The sequence below is a fragment of the Gambusia affinis genome, linkage group LG02, assembly GCF_019740435.1.
Source record: "Gambusia affinis linkage group LG02, SWU_Gaff_1.0, whole genome shotgun sequence".
Classification (NCBI taxonomy): Eukaryota; Metazoa; Chordata; class Actinopteri; order Cyprinodontiformes; family Poeciliidae; genus Gambusia; species Gambusia affinis.
Window position 1 is genome coordinate 10,133,962 of NC_057869.1, and position 17,529 is coordinate 10,151,490.

The 17,529-nt window shown below is 36.9% G+C and overlaps 1 protein-coding gene across 2 annotated transcripts in view; it reads left to right on the plus strand.

Annotated features, from left to right (window-relative positions):
* nfatc3a (nuclear factor of activated T cells 3a) overlaps window positions 1-17,529 on the plus strand; it is a 63,922-nt gene that overhangs the window by 18,380 nt on the left and 28,013 nt on the right. For both annotated transcript variants that reach the window (XM_044106165.1, XM_044106156.1), the window contains exons 2-3: window positions 2,762-3,941; window positions 9,295-9,457. In XM_044106165.1, the coding sequence (XP_043962100.1) occupies window positions 2,762-3,941; window positions 9,295-9,457 (1,343 nt within the window). The remainder of the gene's footprint in view (window positions 1-2,761; window positions 3,942-9,294; window positions 9,458-17,529) is intronic.

Consider the following 17,529-nt stretch of genomic DNA (forward strand, 5'->3'; position numbering starts at 1 on the left):
TTTTTAGAAGATACTTCATTGTGAAAATATAATATTGAAGTATTTCTGTGCAATTAACATTTCACATATGAAAAATGTAGAACATATGGGGATTATGTTCCAGTGGGAGCAGCGACGCATAACCAGTGAAAGTATATCAATAAACTCTCACTGAATAGTGCCAATGAACACAATGGATTCTTGTCCGTTTTAGTGAGTGTGTCTGTTTATACACATATGCTGCCTGTGCTGGATGACCTTTGGTATAAATAGCCTCCTAGCGTTAGCTGCGATGACAGCCGACGGCACACGTTGTTGTGTGAATTTGTTTCCTGAGAAGTGCTGTTAACCACTTATCCCTGCAGGAGCAATGCATAGATGAGTGCCTGCAACTGAGATATACCTTGGCCCCAAGTCTCGGGGAAACTTAAGGCAAAATTGTGCAAATAAGTTACTGTAAATCTCAGAATGCATTTTACATGTCACCAACATTTGAACTTTTGTTTCTAAGTAAAAGAACAATATTATTGTTTGGTAAAATTAATAGATCAGTGGTTTCAAAAAATGTGGTTTATGATTATCCAAGTATAGAGTGGGAAATGATCATGGATAAACATATTTATTATAGTGCTTATAAATTGATAAAAACAGTAACTGTTGTTAAGGTTGCTTGTGAATCCATTGCTCAGTCCAACTCTGTTTTTTTTTTTTTTTTTTTTTTTTTTTTTTTTGGGGGTTTTTTTTACCCCAAGTTGCCATTTCATCCCTTCCCACTTCCCTTCCAATAAACAAAGGGTTTCCTAACAATGTACTGAAACCTTTGCATATCACTTCTTTTTTGTAGTTAGGTTTCCACATAAAAAAAATATAGAATTGACATACAATATAATTCAATTTTCTAACTTTTTCTGTAAACTTTGCATAACAATTTCCATTAATTTAGCTTCTAGCTTCTGTTCAGACTAGTTGAACATGACATATTATGCCCACCCTTAACCAATTTTACAATAACTTGTTTTTACATGTTTTTTTGGAGTCTCATAACCACATTTTCTTAAAGTAGCCAATAGAAAATTACTTTAAATCATTTGTTACAAAACATCTCCGTGGTTGGTTTTTGCCAATTGTATACAGCTCCATTTTATACTTAGAAAAGTCAGCTACGAAACTACCTAAATTGCTGAGGGAAAAAATTATTTATAGCCGACACCATTGTCTATCAGATGAAAATCAAATAACATTTTATTTGTATAGCACCTTTTACTAACAAGGCATTTGAGGGCTTTACATCATAAAACATGAAAATACAAAGTCATAGAACACAAAGTCAACAATTGAAACATGATATTTTGTTACACATCAGATTGTTGTATCCATTTTATTAACTTACGGTACTGCCTGCAAATAAGCAAGTCAATACTTATTTGATCAAAACACCTGTGATTGTTTTAGTCACAAGTGTCTTCCATAAAGAATAAATATTTTGTAGGGATCCTCTGATCTGGCTTTTTGCTGCTGATTCTGATACCGATCATCCATGAGGCCAATCTCTGCCGACTGCCTGGAATGGCTGTCAATTTTTAGTTTTAGCCATAAATGATACTATGTTATCTGACAAAATGGAAAAATTATCTGGCAATAAATTCACCTGATTTAGATGTATTTTAATACATATCTAAAATCTTTTTTTTTTTTTTTTTTTTTTTTTTTTTTTTACGTGCTGCATCTTTAAGCAGAGTGAGAGTTCACTGTCTGGAGTTTGAGCAGCGCTACATCTTTTTTATTTATTTATTCTCAAAATTTATTTATGCTTTAACATGAGGTACAATGTACCTCATGTTAAAGGTACATTGTACCTTTAACATGTATATAGTTAATAGTGTACCTCTAACATACAAACATAATTGGGCTAGAACAAACCCAATTATACCCACATATATATACACCTACACAAAATGGATCAAGTCAGAGTAAATGGTACTGCATTAACGGACAGAAGAGCAAAGCTACATCTGTGAAATATTACTACCAGTAGCAGGTAGCGGCGGTCCAAGAGTGAGAGCAGAACCAGCGTCGTACACCGCCAGCTCGAAGATTTAAATTATTTTTTTGGGTTATTTGTTTAGCTTTCTGACCGTGATGCTAATCCGGGTGAGTGTTGGTAGCTGTGCGGTACTTTACCTGCTACCTGGCTGCTCAGGATATGCCCCCCTCCCCTGCATTTAGTAAAACTCTGTCAAGTGCTAGTTTTTTAAATGCCATGTTAGATTCGTTGTGTTGATGCATTTTGATGTGTTTCACCCCCTAGGTAATTTTCTGCCGCAATACGCAAACGTCCCCTTTCACTCTCAGAGTGTTATAGTTCCACACGATAGGATTTGTTGCCACGTGCTTGTGCAATGTGAAGGAAAGAAGAGAACAACTGCACATGCAGGCTACGACGTGAGATAAATATGTTTGGTTTTGGTGATCGGCAACAAGAGACAGTGATCGGCAATCACCAGTCACACACTTTTCCATGGAAATTGTCTGATTATGATCAGTGGGCAATCGACCGACACACCTCTAATATTTTGCAATCTCTTCTTTTGCCTTTATAGACAAAATTGAGTTAAGTTCCAGGGAAAATGTATGCAGAAATACAAGAATTTTCAGAAAGTGTAAAACATTAGTCTTTGAAATCGTAACAGACAGGTTACTTTGCATGAAGCTTTAGAAGCAATAATATGTCTAAAATGTGGTACAGTATGGTAGTAATCCCTTTTTTTTTTATCTATCGTAGATCTGGAGCCTGATGACAACACATCATTCTACATCCTAAATATGGGCCAGCCCCAGTCTATGGTCACGAACCACCAGTCTATTGGCCTGCCTCGTCATGGCATGCACTCCCATCCTCAGGTCATCAGCACTTCACCACGACTTCCATCACACAAAACAGGAACTGATCCCCTAAGCTACGAGGCACAAGGCTCCAAATATGGCACCTCACCGCTGCTGCCCTCTGCTCCTGTGGAGGCACCAAAAGCCTTTGAATGCCCCAGTATACAGATCACCTCCATCTCCCCTAGTTGCCAGCAAGAGCTAGATGCTAGTGAGGGGGAGCTGACAGCCAATGGTCCTGATGGGGATTACCATGGCGACAGACCCTTGTCCAGAGACCATCTATATTTGCCACTGGACCACTCATACAGGGACTCTTCGCTCAGCCCTAGCCCATGCAGCAGCCTCTCCTCTAGGAGCTGGTTCTCTGATGCTTCATCTTGTGAATCGTTTTCACATGTCTATGACGATGTTGACTCAGAGCTGAATGAAGCAGCTGCAAGGTTTAGTCTGGGCTCCCCTCTGACTTCTCCAGTTTGTGTGTCACCGCAGGCTGTTGGGGGAGTTCTAGAGGAGCAGTCCCCATGGCAGCACCATCATCCCCCCTTTGTGCATCACTCTCACTCCACTCTTTCTCCTCGACAGTCCCCCTGCCATTCACCACGCAATAGTGTCACTGATGAAAATTGGCTTAGTCCACGGTCTCCTTCCAGGCCCTCTTCGCGACCAACCTCACCCTGTGGGAAAAGGCGACACTCCAGTGCTGACATTTGCTATCCCGGTTCCCTGTCTCCTCATCACTCACCTACACCCACGCCAGGACATTCCCCCAGGGGGAGCGTGACAGAGGACACATGGGCTGGGAGTCCCACAATAGGCATGTCACCTTTTCAGTGCTGCCCATCTGAGACAGACATCCCATCAAAGACAAGGAAGACCTCACAGGATAGAACATCGCTGCAGACAGGGAAAGGAGAACTGGCATTAGATGACCAGGAAAATCTGTCTTCTAACCTTGATTCTCCTCCAGATGACACGCTGCACAGCATGAAGAAAGATGGGCCTGCAGAACAGTTTCTGTCCGTGCCCTCGCACTTCTCATGGAATAAACCCAAGCCTGGTCATACACCTATTTTCAGGTAAGGAAGCTGATTTTGAAGCGGAGAAGCAAAATTTATTGTAGGATAATTCCTCAAAGTATTAGTAACCTTTGAAAGGTATGAAGAAAATATTATGTAAGCATACTGTATATAAAAAAAGGCAGCAGATAACAAATTACAAGTTACTCAACTTGTAAAAAAAAAGTCTACTTTAGTAGACTTGGCATACTTTCATGAAGACCTTATGAATGTCTCCTAAGCTTTTTAGAGAACATTGGTAAAGAATAAGCATAAAGACTAATAGTCCCACCTTACTCATACTTAGATAAAATTGAGGGTAAGTTTTAAGCAGCATTTGGTTATGAGAAAGATTCTAATCATTATCCAAAAATGATGAGTATGGCACAACTGCAGGCCCACCATGATATATTTCTCTACCTAAACTGACAGGTCAGGCAAGGACAGCATTATTACCAGGTGTAAGCACAACAAAGGGATTATTGAAAGTCCCATCTGCAGTTTGCCACAGGGCATCTAGGATAAGCATGCAGGTAGAATAAGGTCTTGTTCAGATTAAGCCAAAATGAAACTCTTTGGCACAGATTCAAAATGCTGAGTATAGTAAAAAACTAACACTGCAGATCCTAATGACAACACCCTCCCAGAGGTGATGCATGATAGAGGAAGAATCATGCTGTGTGGTGTTGCTTTCAGGGATAGGGAAGCTGGTTAGAGTTCATCTATCAACAAAACGACCTGAAATATACAACTATAAGCTACCATGGACTGGTTTAAATAAAAACTGTCCATGTGTTAGAATGGCCCAGTTATAGTCCAGCCCTGAATTTAATTGAGAATCTGGGGTCCAATCTGACTGAGCCTAATCTATTTTGGAAAGAAGAATGAGCAACAACTTTCAATCTATAAATATGCAAAAAAATGTACTACTTTGTGTTCACTTATCACACAAAATCCCCAAAAATACATAAAAATTTGACTTTTGAGACTGCAGCAGTTTGGAACTAACCTGGAGACCTGGTGATTATTACTTAGTAGACAGACAGTCTGGGTCAAAGGCTAAGATATTAATTGTTGAATTTGTTAATGAGTACTGTGACTCGCCATAAAGATAAACATCTCTTTTTGAAGAGTGGATATTTTATTCTAGTTAATGTACATCAGTTACATTGTTGGGTAACATGTCTGTTCTTTGTCTTTATCGTTCAGTTATGAGGGAACTTTGAGCTGTGTGTTAAAACTCAGGGTTATTCATGTGTGAAGAAGAATGCACAAGAAAATTTACACACACACACCAACAAGAGAGGAGGAAGAGTTGGCTGTCTGTTCTCCAATGTGTGTGGCAGATGAAGATGAGGCCTTGTTTGTGTGCACTGGCCCCTAGCGCTGTAAATCAGCACAGGGCACATATGGCAAAGGGGCAGCCGCACACACAGACAGACACGTCTGCAGACATAACACAAACACTTATTCACATAGACCTATCACCGTCCAGACAAAAACGGGGTCACATCTATGATGAGTCACAATTTAAACTCAATTGTACCTTTGTTGGTAGGTGTATGTTCCCACAGCAGATGTTGCTTATACAGAGGAAAGTCGAGGGGTTTTCAAGAAGCCATGAAATAGGATGTTGAGTTGTCGATGCTTGCATGTGTGTCAGTCATGTTTTGAACAGATGGCTCAGGTGGAATGGTTGGGGTTGGGTGAGAGGGAACTGAGGAAAGAAATGGCTGGGATTGCCAGCTTCTTACTATGACACAAAATGTCCTCTAGGGCAGTAAAAAGTCTTTCCCTCTTTATAAAGTAGATTTAAATTATCAAGGGATTAAACTACTTACAGCAAACCTCCCCCTGTATTAAAATATACGGTAATATTTAATCATGAATTGACTGATTGACCTTTTTTTATTGGGTTAGTTACTCTCACTACAATCAGGAGGGATTAATCCCTGATGTTTAGAATTAAGAAATCACTTGAATTGAACTAGTCAGAAAACTTGAAATGGGCTAAAATATCTTGTTCCCTGATCTAAAGAAATTCAAGCCAAGAAGAAAAAGAAGGTCATTGACATTTGTCAGTCTGAACAGGATTAGAAACACATTTCTAAGGCTTTGAGAACCCAGCAAATCAGCGCAAGCCATTATCCACAAACGATGGAAGAGTGGTGAATCTTTCCAGGTGTGGCTATCAAATTTACCCCAAAAGCATATCGACAAATCATTCAGGAGGTGACGAAAGAACCAAGACTAAAGCTAAAGAACAGTGTTTATAATTGAAAGATAAGAAAGAGAACTGAGAAAAAAGAATCCATGGGAGAACCCTAACGCAAAACCTTGCACTGTTGAAATATTTGCTAAAGCACCTCTTAGTAATCCTCAAAACCTTTGAGTTAAATATTATGTGAAGATTGTCCAGCCACCATTTCTTAAATTTAAACTTATAACTTGGTTTATAATGCGAGACAAGGATCCAAAACGCACTAGCAAGGCCACCTCTGAATGGCTCATTACAACAAAATTAAGAGTTTTTGATCTGGGTTAAGTTTAGACTTACGTCAGTGGTGATGCTGTGGTAACAGACATCATAAAAGGCTCACAGCCACTATTGTAAGCACTTTGTGGTGGACCATCCAGGTTGTAGGTAATGGGGCAATTACTTTTTCTCACAGGACTACATTGATTTAGAAAGTTTTTTTTATCCCTGAAATGAAACCATCATATTTTACATATATTATTGTTTGACTGTGATGGATAGAGGACTTGTTCAGTCATGTATCCAGCTGTCTCTTGTCCACTGACCGACCTCTGGATAGGGACCAGTCCCCCAAAGAAAGCAGGTGTAAATAATAGTTGGATGGATATTTTTCTGATTTTTAGGTTTGCTTGGTAAGTAAAACATGAGTGACAAAAAAGAAAAATCAGAAAACAGAATCAGTAAAGATAAAAAGCTTTAAAACGGTGCTGTATTATCTTTTTTAGCTTTTAAAAATGATGGACTGCTGTTATTAGTTGTGCATCAAAAACTGCATTGAAGCAAAGGTAAATTTCACTTAGGAAATGTCAGATGTCTATACTTCAGGACTGTCGATAGATTTTGTGCCACATTTTGACATTTAGTGGAAATGACAAAAGGGAAATGCAAAACATAAATAAATGAAAATGTATCGTCATTTTATGACCTCTGGAGTTGGCCTTATTGTTATGGTTCATGTTTGTGTTTTTAAAACTTAATTGTACCGAGTGAGTCACGTAAAAATTATGAATGAATTTTTATGATCCAGTTAAAATACGATTATAACACAACAGAAAAAAGCTGCAGTAACCTCAACCTCGTTTATTAATTCATGAGCTTGTTTTACAAAAACAGCAATAACAGTTTTACCTTGTTTTGTGTCAGAACATTAATTGAGCTAGGGGCAAGATGTAGAAATTTAATTGCAACTCAGTATGTAGGAAATAAAGGATCTGTGAATGCAGTTGGACGGGTGCATCATGCATGTAATGGAGACATTTGAGAAAGGTTATGCTTTGTGAGGACATGGTCTATCCCTTCTTCCCTCCATCACAAGATCATATTTCCTTTGTTCTCTGTTTTTGTTGCTATGGAGTCCATGTAACCACATGCTTCATTGGTGGTTATGTGATGACTTGAATACCTTGCTTGAGTGGTAGATCCTAATTGTTACCTGCTGTTAGAGAAAATTTTAATTGATGATTGAAACTCCAAATTTGACATTTACAAGAACTTTGGGGCTGCAATAAGAAAGACAAAGGTCAACATATATGTATTTGTAAGTACTATTTTAAATAAGTTGGATGTTCTTTTGATATGGAAGGGCATGTATCATAATTTTAAACCTTTTTCTTTTAAGTTGTTTTCAGACTTGCAGATTGGGATATTTCCATGTCTAAAATCAAGAAATGTGTAAAATTGCAAAAAAAGTGAGCACAAAGCCAAAATTGTAAAAGAGGGATGGCATTACATTTTAAGTGCCAAACTCAGCCATCAATGTATAGCACAATAACTGTAGAAGAAATAAAGTAGTCATAGCATATTGATCTCAAATAAAAGTTAATAAAATTAAGATTGTATATGGCAACTGAGAGTCCCAACAAATGCCTTGAAATGATAACATTGGACATGACTGCTTTGTCATCCAGATGTGGTAATGGCTACCTGTTGTAGCAGAAGTAATTCAAAGCTTCTTTTTGTAGCTGAGAAGTGCATTTTAGGATTACTTATGGACTTTGAATATCAATGTATAGGTGTAATAAGAATTATTTGTCTTTCAAGATTTTCTAATGTTTTATTGCTCTATAATTTGACCATGTATATCCGTTACGGTTAAAGCTTCTACTATATGTTATATCCCATTTAATTCCTTTGTAGTTTTCTCAATCATTTTTAATAATTTCTTATCAAGTCTTACATCTGGGTTCAGAGAAATGAAAGAAAAAATCTTTTCCTGAAAAGTAGTGCCACACTTTAAGTAATGCCACACATAAATAAAGGTAATCCAGGAGGTAAGCCATGAAACCAAAATGAAAAAGTTAAGGATGTGTTCATGGTTTGCTGATAAATTAATCTGTCACTCAGGTGGATGGACCCAGTTTCTGTGTGGAGATCTCTATTCAGTGTTTTATATGTACAGCTGTTCAAATATGATTGTAGCCTACTCGGATAACAAAAAAGAGGCACTGAGGAAAAACACACAATGCCACCCCCTCTGGTGTCCTGGACATAAAGCATGCTGTGGTACAGTATGCACACAGACTTAGTCATTTATGTACTGTCTAACTCACACCCTTGTCCTTCCACCCAGTCTGACCCACACGTTAAAATGTTAAAGACTCAGATAAAAAAAGTCCCGCTTAGAAAATGATTCGCACTTTGAGTCTTAACATGACCTATTACAAAGTTTATGCTTAAGAACTAAGTGAGCAGATGTGGGCATTCCAGTGATTCACCGTCTGATGGGAGAAAGAACAATGCATTATATATTACATTTGTCATCGATTGCACCCTGTCAGTCCTTGAGAGGGGAATACCCACGTTTAGACATTTTATTTTTTTTCAGATAGCCAGCCACTAGTCAGGCAATGGCTTTTATGCATACATTTCAAATTTGGTAACATTTTTTATGAGTTCTTCCAGCATTGATAAAGGTTATAATAAATACTACAGGTTCCATTCACTCTTAGTTTTCGTATTATCTCATGACACTCCTGACATTTTTGCTAGAGTTGCCTTAGATGCTTTTGACCACATCTTAGACACAACTGTTGCATTTGTCGAGTTTGTTGCAAGAGGTCTAATTTCCCCTACCTCTCTGTGTGGGTGTTAATCTGTATACCTGCGTTTGTGTTTTAGGACAACCTCGCTCCCTCCTTTAGACTGGCCGTTACCCAGCCAATTTGGCCAGTATGAGCTGAAGATAGAGGTGCAACCCAAAGCCCACCACCGTGCACACTATGAGACTGAAGGCAGCCGAGGAGCTGTCAAAGCAGCTTCGGGTGGACATCCAATTGTCAAGGTAACATTTTCCCCTCCTCAGTTCTGAGCCTCATATTATTCAAACTTCATTTCTTCTTTGTGGTTTTTAGGGAAAAAAAATTCTCTAAGGTGTCTAATTATTTCAGTAGAACAAAATCATGTTTAGTGTTTAGGACTGAAGTTGCTATTGTGGCCTACAGTAGTGGTTGTCATATGTTCCAATTAGAGGTGGAAGTAATGAATTAAAAATAAATAAAATTACTAGTTTATTTCAATAATTCAATTCTGAATGTTAAACTTATGTATTGATTAATTATCCAGAGAGATACTTTTTAAATGTTAAATCTTGTTAAATTTTGGTAATTTTTCTTATAGTTAATGAAAACCAAAAAAATCAGTTTCTCAGAAAATTTTTATGTTATACAAAATGAAAAAATAAAGAAATTTCAATCCTGTGATAAGTATATCCCTGCATTCAATAGTGTATGGACTCATCTTTTTGCACAAATTGTTGCATCAGTGCAATGTGGTAAGGTGGTGATCAGCTAGTGGCACTGCTGAGGTGTTAACAAGGCAATATTGCTTTAATGATCTTTTGTTCATCTGCATTGCTGGATTTGGTGTCTTATTTTTCTCATGAGAGACACCTCATTTCCAACCAATAGAATCCCTATGGTGTTTTATGGCCAAACAAGCACAGTGACATCATTGTCAGTAAAGTAATTATTGGTGCATTGGCATCGTGGGTAGGTTCCAAGTCCTGCTGGAAAATAAATTAACTTCTCCATAAAGATTGTGTCGTGGAAAGAATCAGAAGAGTCTGAATGAGAAGATTGTCAGTAGAGAAGGATGAAGTGCTCTGACTGTAAAGCTAAGATAACTGCTTTGACTTTGGGACACAGTGGACCAATACTTTCTGTTGACATGGCTCCCCAAATCATCTTAGACTCATTAGGAAACATTACTCTAGCTTGAAAAAATGTAGATTCTGAACCTGAAGCGATGATTATTTCCCCCAGTTTCTTGGATCTTAATTTCCAAATAAAATGCAAATGTTGCTTTCACCTGAGGATTTGGTAACACTTTATTTGACGGATTGTGAACAAGACTGTCATGACACCGTCATAAACATGACATAACACCTGTCACGAACATGATTAAGTCTTCATGAATATTTATGACTGCTATAAAGTGTCATTCGGTAAATCATGACACTTTTAATACAAAGTTGACATTAATCAAAATATCTTTGACAACTTGACATTAACCAAGAAATCATGATCTGACATAAATTTGTTAGAAAAGTATTACTGATTAAACTTTAGTTTCAGTAACAAAGCTACATAATTTTTAAAGTTTAATCAGTAATACTTTTCTAACAAATTTATGTCTGATCATGATTTCTTGATTAATGTCAAGTTGTCATAACCGACAAAAATGTCTTCGTTATGACAACTTGACATTAACCTTAAGACATTTTGAATAATGTCAACTTTGTTAAAAGTGTCATGATTTACCGAATAATACTTTATGACAACAGTCATAAATATTCATGAAGACTTACTTATGTCCATGACAGGTGTTATGTCATGTGTATGACGGTGTCATGACAGTCTTATTCACAACCCGTCAAATAAAGTGTTACCAAGGATTTTAAGCCAATGAACAGCAGTTCAGTTTGGAAGGTAACTGTACAAGTGTCACATCTGCTGTCTTCTAGACAATTATTTATGGCGTAGAGTAATGCTTCTGTACTAAAAATCTTTTTTGTATTGGGGATATATTCTTGGAAACTGAATTTTTTGGTTTTCAAAAGGAAAAAAAATCCATTGAAATAAATGTTTTGCATAACATTACGCTGTAACTACATGATATACAAGTTGGTCTTTTGTACTGAATTACTGAGATAAATTAACCTTTTGAGTATATTTGATCTAATTTTGGGCACCTTTCAGGGATCATTATCTGACTGAAAATAGGTCAGTGTGCAACCTGTTAGTTCAAACTATCACTCGCATCCCGTTCTACTGTAAAACTCGCAGTACGAGAACTGATACGAGAAGTAAGACAGACAGGCACGATGGCGTGAAGGGTGTGACAATACGCCAGTCAGCTAGTCTGTCATTTGATAGGATGTGTAACAGCATAGATGAGATAAAGAGAGAGAAAAAGACCAAGTAACAGAAGAAGTTTTCAGTCTAATTAATATTTTAAGAGCTTAGTGCCAAGCTTTTCTTTTCACGTGCAATTTAGGAAAGGTCTTTGTTCACCATTGTTGCAGAACTTTACAATGGTTGCAAAATAGTTCCCTTTAAAATCAGCTTTTCCATATTTTTCATACTCTGTATTTTTTCCCAAATTTTATTTTTAGCATTTTATTCTGAATTTCCCGTTTTACATTATAACCACATTTACTAAATCCCCAAATGTTTACAAAAGTGGAGTACATTAATTTAGCAAATCAATAGTCAAATGTCCACATTTAAAGGTTCATAAATATTACAGTGATGTGGTTTAAAAAAAAATGTTTAAGTATTTTCATGTCATTGTTTAAAGAACTAAAACATTATGTGCAAATCAAGGAATCAAATTTTTTGTCACATTTTAAAAGAAAATCACCCATTGAATATTATGGAGTTGAGCTCAACTTTGAAATGTGTATCATAAAGATTTTTGGAAACGGTGAACAATTGTGCATACTATCATAATGATCAGGACCTCTGTCCAATTTTTTTTCTTCCATCTGCCCCAGAAATCTCTATTGAATACATGACTATCTCTGTTTTTGTGTACATGGCCCTCCAACAATGCTTTGTATATTTGTGACACTTGCTTGCTAACACTGCAGTGTAAAATGCCCCAGTACTTTCTTTTTCACATCTTGAACTACAGGACTTGCTTTATTCCTTATTTTTCAATGGGAATGCTTTGCACTAATGTTTAAATGTATGTTTTTTGATATTTTTTACACTTGCTTACTTGTAATTTTCTATGTAAAAATATTTTTTCATTGGGTGGTGGTGAGATGTTTTAGCTCTTGGTGTCTCCAGATTGGGAGTAAATAAACCATCGGGTGAACTCAGTTCACCACTAGTGATTATGCACATTATGCAAGATTTAACAAGTAAGATAAAATACAACACTTGAACAGCTGTGGACACAAAATTTCCTAAAACAACAAAGACATCCAGACTTCTGCCATTTGTTGCTTTAGAAACAGCCTATATCCTCATACATTCAGTCATGCAGTCTCCTTCAGGCAAATCATTAACCATTTCCACCTCAGTTAGAACAAGATTCAATCCTGCCATATGTGACAATGCATAATTTAACTTTTAGATTTTTTTTTTTTTTAACCAAGCATTTGTCACTGTTGCCCTCTTTTCTCATCCTGAGGAGAAAATGTTTGGTATTGTTGCTTTATTTGATGTAGCTAGTAATTGAAGACAATTTTCTTGGATCACAAAGGTATTTAGAAGTTGATTTTAAACAGCAAAACATGGTCAGTAATACCTTTAGATTTTTTTTGGCCTACAATTCATTTAGTTGAATACATTTAATTTGACATATATAGACACAGTTTGTTAGGTTATTAATAATACCTAGTGTTCCCTATTTTAGCAAGAGGTTGTAAAAAGTCCACAATAGCGCTGTTGTGATGAGCAAACATGAAAGAGGATAACATATGTATTTCTTATTTAGATTAGCTGGGTTAACAGTTTATTTCATCATATGTATCTAAACTGGGAGGTGTTGCTCTTTCTGAGTTACCACTCCAATATATCGGTCTGCAAGAACTACCAAGGATGAAAGAAAAATTTAAAGTTTTGACTGAATGCTCTCGTAATCAAATTCATAAACTGGTGTGTGTTGTCACATACAGAGTTAGAAAAGTGGTTGAGAGAAGGGCAGAGATAGCATTTGCTTCTCTTCAGCAGCGGTTTGCACGACTCTGCGCAAAGAAAATGTGTGGGTGACTGAGGTATTATGTAGGAACCAAAGTAGGTTGAGCGCCAAGTTTGACAAACTTATTTTTTAACTGTTTAGAGATTTATATATATTTTTTTACCTTTATATTAAATATTTATTCAATTCTTTATTCATGTATAAGAAATATCTGCACATTTCTGTGTAGTTCTTGCTTGTTTAGGCATTGATGTCTAAAAGAGCTTCTAATTTGAGAATGAAAAACAGATTTTGTATTTAGTTAATTAGTAGTAACTCGGCACACCATTAATAATATTACCTGGTATTTTAGAATAATTAAAACTGTTATTTAATGTGGAAAAAGCAAGGAAAATGATCAAAGGTGAATTGCAGCAAATAAAATATGAATAAGAAAATATACAGGCCTTTTCGTGGGTAGTTATGCTGAAACCATTTGATAGGGGCCAAGCTACCTGGAACATTTATGAAGTTTTAGTATATCATACTGCTGGAAACTAATAAGTTGCTCCCTGAAGGCAGAGTATTATAAATTGTGTAGCCAGTTAAAATAGTTTTCTTGCCCCACTCATCCATACATTCGATTATTTATATATATTTTTTTAATGGAAAAGTGTTTATTTGTATTATCTAGTTGCTAACAAATATGTTTTTGGTCAAGGTCAATAAATATCCAACAATGTTTATTTCTAAATGATGTTTAGTGGTGGTATTAGGTTTGTAATCCTAGTGTTGTAGCTACATGAAACACAAATTTGGCGCTCTCATTTGGTTAACAAAACACGGCATTACAGTGAGTCAGGAGCTTGATATCAAGTGTGTCCTTTTGTGAGTACAGCTCCTTATTTCTGACCAACTTTTGATTACTAATCTTAAGATAATTATTCTGTTAGGAGTGGCTGATATGACAACATAAGATTATGAAAGATTAAAGTATGCTTAGGAGTTGCTATAAGCAGAAATTATACATAAGAACTGTATTCTTTTGTGATTTCTAATAATTATGTTTTTATTGTATGTTTTCCCATAGGTGGTCTGGAGTAGTTAGTTTTAAAACAGTGATCATGAATTTCCTATCATTTTTTTTCTTAATGACAGTAAATTTGTAACTACTTTGACAGCAGTTATTTACACTGGTGGGAATTATACTGGATTCTATTCATACACTATATAAATAAGTTTGATAATTGATCTTTTTACCTGGCTAGGAATAAAGATGTCTTTCTTCCTCCCATTTGTATTTTTTGCCATCTTCCAAAGGGGTAAAGCTCAACAAGGTAAACACATTTGTTGAAATATACTTTTAATTTATTTTAACTTCTGGCTGCCATAAGAAAAAAATAGCCATTTGATAAATTAAGAAAATTATAATATGTGTGAAAGAAAATGGTACTTATGTGTTTCTCAATTAATTTCAAGTCTAAAAATACTCTTGTACTGCTTGTTAATTTGATCCTAAATCTTTTAATATGACTGTAAACTGAAATTTGGCTGCATGTGTGCATAGCTGTTTTAGCCATTCCTCTGGGGCTAGCTGCAGACCTTAATCGGTACACCTGTTGCTAGGAGACATATAAGTCCAAAGCCTCTGGCTGAAGGCTGAGGTATCCTTGGGCATATTTAAAGAGCTTATTTGTGTGCTGCTGCACCCACACAAATATAAGGAGCCCCTCTGGTATTACCAATTTGGCTAGAAATAGGGACAGACCGATGCGGCAGAACAAGCTGACAGACAATGAATATGCTGTTGCACTCACACATACAGCACACAGCATGGCAGCAAATCTAAACTGCACAAATGTAATGGAAGGCTGTGAATTATGGAAAGGTATTAGAGAGAAAACGTATATTGGCGGTATTATCATGAAATGACCTTGGATTAATTACCACAATTTCATAGTATTTTGGTATTTACATGCAACTTTCTTTACCCTAACCCTGGTTTTATTTGAAACATTCTTCTCCTTTCTACTAAAAATAACAAATTTATCATTTCAGATATAATAATATTATTGAGTACATATTTTTATTATGGTGATTTTGATACATAATCTGGTCATTTGCTTATTTTTGGGGGAGCAAGACTTTTACACCATTGGGTTAGTTTTATCAAAATATCTACTTTTCAGGACCACTTAATTTATTTCAACTGGAGAAAACAATTCACTCAAAACATTTAGGAATTTGTATGCATTTCCTTTGATCATGTCCACTGTGAAACCCTTTTTATGTTTCAAATCTCAAGAGATATATTGTGTTTTGTTTATTGTTAGTTTATAATTTTTGGGGCCCACGACTACATTCAGCTCGATTATTTTGTCTGACTTAGCCAAAACCTTTAACACCCTTCAATTAAATCATTCTACACTTTGTTTTAGCTTCTATGGTAAATACTGTAATCTTGTGAAATCGTGTTGTTTTTACAAGGTCATCAAGGCATAAACATTTCACACACGCCTGTGCCTAGCGCATAGCCATGCAGTTTACACTTTATGGACTGGCTGGGACTACTGTTGCCTTGCCCTGGGGTTGTATTTGATGTAAACGTATGAAAGGCTAGCTACTTAGTTTTTGTAATCAGGTTTAGTACACAGCACAAAAAAAAGTTGCTGAGACAGGGGGCAGAGGAAAGAGAAGTGTGCTTAAGAGTGAGTGAAAGTGAGGGAGGAGAAAATGGGAATAAAAGGAATTGAGCCTGGAAGTAGAACAGGGCCATATACAGGCCTCATGCTGTATACAGTAAACGTGTCTGCTGCGTGTGTCGGTTTGTGCATGCGCATGAGTGTGCACATGTATTGACCTTGTTTAAACAAACAGTCAACCAGCCCCTGGCTCTCCCTGGTGTGCCGGGCAAACAGCAGGGGTGTGTGACTCTTTCTGTCGGCGTGTGTGTGCCAATAGATCCCATGGTGCCTCAGTGCCACACCAGGGAAACCACAGCCAGATAAAATGGGACCTCGCGTGACCTTGACCGTTGTTTCTCCTGTTTTTACTTCTGTGGCACACACACTAACCAGACAGTTACACACACTCTGTCCCTGTTTCCCAAACATTGCAGACCTTTCCATAAAATACAGTTTGTGTGTTTAAATCCACATTTTTAATTTTTTCATCCACTTTCCTAAACAAGCGTCAGGACTGTAGTTTACACCAGCATGGGTCTATGTAGCTGCTCACACAAACGCACACACCGCTGCATACAGACGGGGAGTCTCGCCATGGCAACAGCGGAGCAACACAGGGAAACAACTTAGTAGAGTCAGGCGGTCGCTGTGAGAAAGTGTCATGTTACGACAGAGGGCTGAGGCTGAGGAAGGTGAGAGGATAGGACAGGGGCAGAGAGGAGAGAGTGACACAAGGAAAAGTAGAAGGAAGAGTACCAATAACGAAAACAGACTGAGAGAATGATACAGTGAAGAGAAACTGTGAAGGAGATGAACATAGATAATGATAGACAAAATAGCTGTTAATCTGAAAATTGTTCAGTGAACAGGTGGTGTTTTACTGTTAATCTTCACCCAATGGCTCTATGCTGTTGTAAGTCAAAACAGTCCTGGAGAAATTGGAAGTCATTTTAATTTTTAATGTTTTGTCTTTTTAATCAAAAGTCAAAATGTTGTTAACTCTGTGTATGAATGTATGCAATGTTGGGACATGTTTTTCAACCTCAGCTTGCTCTCTTTATTACCATCAGTGGAACAGATGAAGGCCAAAAATAAGTGGGGTCTTTATTTAGTAGAAGGTGAGTCTGTAACCGTATCCTGCAGTTTTATTTTAAGGGAAAGGGTTTATCCTAAACCCGTTCCACAATCAAATGCTGGAAGTCAGAAGTTAGTTACGTGCCTCAGCGAACTTGGGCCTGGGAGTCTTGTGACTGCCATTAATGTCACTGTGGTTTAATATAACAACTGATTTTTTATCAGGCCTGATTTACTCCCAGAGCTTTCAAATTGAGAGGAGGGAAGAAGTTTAAAAGTGCAGCAACCACCCTCCTGAAGTGTTTTACACTCATCCCTATGTTTAGGATGTGGTGGAAGTGTGGTTTAGGAATGTGGTATAACTCAGGAATGTATTTTGTGCATTCATGTAGACAAGCTTTCATTAACTTGATAATTCTGGAGTTCAATACATACTTGTTTACATGTCCTGTGAAGTTTGTTTATACCT